Genomic DNA, 5,680 nt, shown 5'->3' with positions numbered 1-5,680 from the left:
TGTGCCCGGACCTCACTGATCTGTGCCCGGACCTCACTGATCTGTGCCCGGATCTCATTGATCTGTGCCTGGACATCACTGATCTGTGTGTGGACCTCACTGAACTGTGCGCGGGCCTCACTGATCTGTGCACGGACCTCACTGATCTGTGCGTGGATCTCACAGATTTGTGCCTGGACCTCACTAATCTGTGCGCGGACCTCACAGATCTGTGCCCGGACCTCACTGATCTGTGCCCGGACCTCACTGATCTGTGCCCGGACCTCGCTGATCTGTGTGCGAACCTCACAGATTTCTGCCTGGACCTCACTGATCTGTGCGTGGAATTCACTGATCTGTTTGTGGACCTCACTGAACTGTGCGCGGGCCTCACTGATCTGTGCGCGGGCCTCACTGATCTGTGCACGGACCTCAATGATCTGTGCGTGGACCTCACTGATCTGTACCGGGACCTCACTGGTCTTTGCCCGGACTTCACAGATCTGTGCCCGGACCTCACTGATCTGTGCGCAGACCTCACTGAACTGTGCGCGGGCCTCACTGATCTGTGCGCGGGCCTCACTGATCTGTGCGCGGACCTCAGTGATCTGTACCGGGACCTCACTTATCTGTGCCTGGACCTCACTGGTCTTTGCGTGGACCTCACTGGTCTGTGCCCGGACCTCACAGCCCCTGACAAATCGTTCAGCACAGTCACCTCGTGTGTAGGCCCCATAAGTGATCTAGATTGTTTAGCACAGATCGTTTAAGTCCCAATATGTGTATGCCCCATATCTATCTATCTATCTATAAAAAATTACGGTCTGGGGGGCATTTAACATTGGGCCCAATGTAAAATCAGGTCGGTCGCGTCGCATGCGATGCGACCGATTTTTCAGACTCCATAGCATACAATTGAAATCGTGGGCGCCGTGCTAGGAAACAAGCATTGTGGTTCTGATTGTCTATAACCCACGCACCCCCAGAACCTGCTGCCTAATAGCGTTATTGACCTGCTCTCTTCCCATTGGCTGCTGCTTGTATATTAATCCCTCTTCCTGTTACCTCCCACAGATGCGATGGCTAACGAGTCCCACGTCTTTCAGTTTGTCCTGGTCGCCTTTCCTGGACTCCCCGATAGATTTTATGCCGCGGTTGGAACAGCCATCCTCTGCGTCTACAGTCTGTCGCTGAGCGCCAACACTACTGTCATAGGCCTGGTCATCCTGTGGGAACGCCTACATCAGCCCATGTACATCGTCATTGCAAACCTTGCCATCTCCGACTTACTCTTCGACACGGCAACCTTACCGAAAATCATTTCCAAGTACTGGTTTGGGGCGGAGGCCATCGCCTTCTCCGCGTGTTTCCTGCAGATGTCCGTGATTCACACGTTGAATTGCCTGGACTCACTCACTATGCTCCTGATGGCCTTTGACCGCTATGTTGCCATTTGCAAACCCCTTCGATACCACGCCATCATCAGCAACCGGGGCGCTGTGTTATTGTGCTCAGCGGCCTGGCTTGTCGCAGCTGCCGTTGGCGCCTACGTCACTAGCTGGGCCATACCTCTTCCATACTGCGGCCCCAACAGGATCAGGACCTTTTTCTGTTCATTGTCGCCGGTCGCTGTCCTGTCCTGCACCGATACGTCTACTGTCAGGAGAAATGGTTTTTATGCCGGTATAATTATGCATATGGGTCCGTTGTCACTCATTATATTGTCTTACGTCATCATTATAGCAAACATCTGCTGTACGGCCCGTATGGACAACTGGCGAAGGGCGTTCAGCACCTGTATCACGCACTGGTTCGTCATGACCGTGTTCTATGTACCCCGCATAGTGGATTACGCATTTCAGTCTCAGGTTATCCCAAACGCTGACGCCATTGTCCTGATCATTTGCCTCTACACCTACGTGCCGCACTTTAGCAGCCCAATTATATTTTGCCTGAGAACCAAGGAAATCAAGAGGATTCTGGGAAATATTTTGGGCAAATTCTTAGTTTTAAGGTAAATAGGCGCACTTTACTGTTCCCAATTAAAGTCCATTTGTTATTTGTTTTTAAAAACCCTCACCATGTTGACATTTCCAAGTCGACCATTGTCATATCAACCTAGTGCTTGTGTCAACTAGGGAAGTCAATCCTGGGATCGGGAACACCTAGGGTGACATTTAACATGATGCGAAAAAAAAAATTGGCGATGTTTTCGCAAAAAAAGACCGTTATCGCCGTTTTTCCGAAATCGCAAAAGTTAATGTGATGCAAAATGTGGCAAAAAACTTGCATTTTGCTGCGATTTCGTAAAATTCTGAAGTGGCGATTTTTAGTAACGCCGGAACTCGCATCCAGATGTTTTCCCATTATAAAGTATACAAATCGCATATTTAATGGAATGCGAAATTGGGAAAAAGTTAATAAAAATCGCCACACAAACAGACCAGGTTGTGATGGGTGAACTTGACAGAACCATGCACAGAGCAGTGTGATCTGTGCATGGTTCTGTCCCAAAAAAGGGAAAAATTATTAAAAACAGGAAAAAAATGGCATGGGGTCCCCCCTCCTGAGCATTACCAGCCCCGGGCTCAAAGAGCCGGTCCTGGTTTCATAAAATCACGGGGTCAAACAAAGAGGGATCCCCTGGATTTTATAAAACCAGCACTAGGCTCAAGGGCCGGTAATGGTTCCCAAAATACAAGGGACAAAATGAGTAGGGGTCCCCCGTATTTGAAGAACCAGCACCAGGCCCAGCCAGCAGGGTAATGCCACAGCCAGGAGGAGACTTTTTATAAAAGTCCCCCCGGCCAAAGCATTGTCCCCCTGACCGGTCACCATGGCCAGGGGTCCTGGAGAAGTGGGGACCTCACCAAAGAAGGGGTCCCCCCCTCCAGAACTTACCTGCCCATGCTAAAGCCCGGGGCTGTCCCTGATGACCATGGGTGGTGGGCATTGGGATGATAAATGGTGTCAAATTTGTAAAAACTATTGTGTATTGCTGTGGAACTATGAGTCCCAGCAAGCCTGCACCAGATGCAGGGACTTGGAGAAACACAAGTCCCAGCATGTGGGCAATAAAGGGCTCTCTGGGTCTTGTAGTCCTACAGTAGTACAAATCTCTTATATATTTGGCTACATCTGTCACTCAAAGTGTGTCTGACTCTATAACGCTGGGTGGAGCCTCTGACTCACATGACTGACTCACATGACAGAGAACCAGCCCAGTGAGCCCACAGACAGTGCCAGACACCCTCTGCCTCCCCATGTTACACAGCAAAGACACAGCTACTCACCAGACACACCAGGTGAGCGCCCCCCGCCGCCCCCCCTCCCACGATTCACAGCAACCCCAGGATCAAATGGCACATGCCAAACACTGACACGGCTATGGTCGACGATGAAAAAGGTTGACATGAGTTTTTGAAGATTTATTTTTCATTTTAAGGATGTTTTCATATTCATTCTCATGTGTCGACATGGTCACCAATGAAGTGCCACACTTATGTCAACATTTAATGTGTTGCCCTTTCTGTGTTGATTTTTTATTGTGGCGATTTGCGGCACCCCAGCGACCCCCTCCCGCAATTTGCGGTACCCCCCTCCCGCGATTCGCGTCATCCACCGCGACCCCCCCACGCAATTTGCAGACACCCCCCACCTCCCTCCCCCCTCCCCATTCACGGCAACCCCAAGATTAAATGGCACATGCAAAACAATAACATGGCTATGGTCGACAATGAAAAAGGTTGACATGAGTTTTTGAAGATTTATTTTAATTTTTTTGAGGTTTTTTGAGATTTTTTCTTGTGACAATTTTTTTCCAGTAACAACTATGTGCACGTCAACCTAGATATCATCAACCAATTCTTTGTATAATATATAACACCTGTTCTGTTTTACTGTAGGTGCTTTAAGTCAAATCTTTTACTGCTACTATTACTGTTTATGTAAATGCATTCTGAATGACAGCAACATCCTACCATCCTTCTACAAGAATATATAACCAACTAGGTTGATTCATCACGCCCCGTGCCCCCCCCCTGCAATTCGCAGACCCCCCACGCACCACCCCCTCCCGCGATTCACGCCCCCTCCCACGATTCACTTCACCCCCCGCACACCCCCCCTCCCGCAATTCGCAACCCCCCCTCGCGCAATTCACGCCCCCTCCCACGCTTTGCGGACCCCCGCCCTCTCCCGTGATTCGCGGACACCTGCGCCCCCTCCGCCAATTCACGGCACCCCTAAGCCCCTCTTTAGTCCCCCGTATACTCACACACTCCTATCACTACCCAGCTTCCTGCTCTCCTGAACCGTAACTTCCACCACTGGGGAGCCGCTGACTTTGTTTTGCCCACATGCCCCTATCATGCCTCATAGCCCAGCCTCCTGCTCTCATGTACCCTAACTCCCACCCAGTAGGAGGAGACACTGACTAAGGGCCACCATCCTGTACTCCTGTACTGCCACGCTGGACCCTCACCCACTGCCAGAAGCTGCATAGTATCTCCCACCCTCCTCTTTAGTCCCCCTTATGTCCACACACCCCTATCACTACCCAGCCTCCTGTTTTCCTGTGTCGTGACCTCCGCCAGTGGGGAGCCGCTGACTCAGAAACACCCTACTATACTATTGCACACACACCTAAACAACATGCACACACAGCCCCCCCACACCCACAAATGTCACTGTACCCTCCACACTATCAATGTACATCTTACTCTGTAACCGCTTTTTAATTAAACAAAACAATACACACCCCCTTCCACATCATATGCTCTCTATTTAACACATTTCACCTATAACTCAAGTTGCAATACAGGCATCTTTCATACAATTCTAACCATATTTCTCATATACAAATGTTCACAAATTAAGGGGGGCGCAGCCCCTTACGCCGGTGTGAAGAGCGCCCGTAGGGTGCGATGAATCACCTAGTAGTTAAATAAATACAAACACACACACTTACAGTACAACCATATTACACATGGAGCACATTCATCCAATACTCACCTATGTTGCCACGAAGCATCGGTCCCCTCCAGTAGTATCCATTTGGGGGTACCTGTGGATAGCAAACATTCGGTACTTGTGTATTATAACGGCGCCCAGTTTTGTTACGTACGCCAATGTAGTGAAATCACATTACGTTATAGTAGCATGCGATGCAATATTACCCTTCCCGCTCCCTGTCATTCCCGCCCCTGTCAGATCTTGTCAGAAATCACTCTGAGGTGATATTGTGTCATGAGAAGAAGTGTACAGTACCTCAGAGCTGCTGGTGTTTCCCTGTGACATACAGTGATTTCCTGTGATTTGCCATCAATGAGCTTATTTACGCTGCCTCAGACGGAGGAGGATGCTGTCAGGACCATCTCCTGCTGCCAGTGACGGCTACTTGCACCAATGGGCACCCCATGCGCTTGGTGGTGAAGGAGTGTATGTGGCGGTGCCATATAAAAGGTGAGCTTAAGAGCGGCCCACTTTTCCCCTGGGTGCCGCTTATCATTTCTGACTCTGATCAGATCTATTTACTCGTGGGCAGAGGAGCTGACATCTATATAACACTGTCAGCGTGAGCTCCAAATGTCCAATAAAACCGTGGTCCTGTACAATGCCTGGATGCGGGAGGCCTGTACCATGGACCTGCTGTTTAATTCATTATTCTCATTTTTCTCATCGTTATTTTCTTATTATTAAT

At 49.6% G+C, this 5,680-nt stretch overlaps 1 protein-coding gene across 1 annotated transcript; it reads left to right on the top strand.

The window, feature by feature from the left end:
* The first annotated feature begins 1,058 nt into the window (after positions 1-1,058).
* On the top strand, positions 1,059-1,997 carry LOC146058619 (olfactory receptor 6B1-like). Its single transcript, XM_083170893.1, has one exon. It carries the CDS (start codon positions 1,059-1,061, stop codon positions 1,995-1,997), a length of 939 nt encoding a protein of 312 aa, XP_083027019.1.
* Positions 1,998-5,680: the final 3,683 nt, after the last annotated feature.

The sequence above is a fragment of the Crinia signifera genome, chromosome 2, assembly GCF_055691185.1.
Source record: "Crinia signifera chromosome 2, ASM5569118v1, whole genome shotgun sequence".
Taxonomy (NCBI): Eukaryota; Metazoa; Chordata; class Amphibia; order Anura; family Myobatrachidae; genus Crinia; species Crinia signifera.
This window is presented reverse-complemented; position numbering and strand designations above follow the sequence as displayed.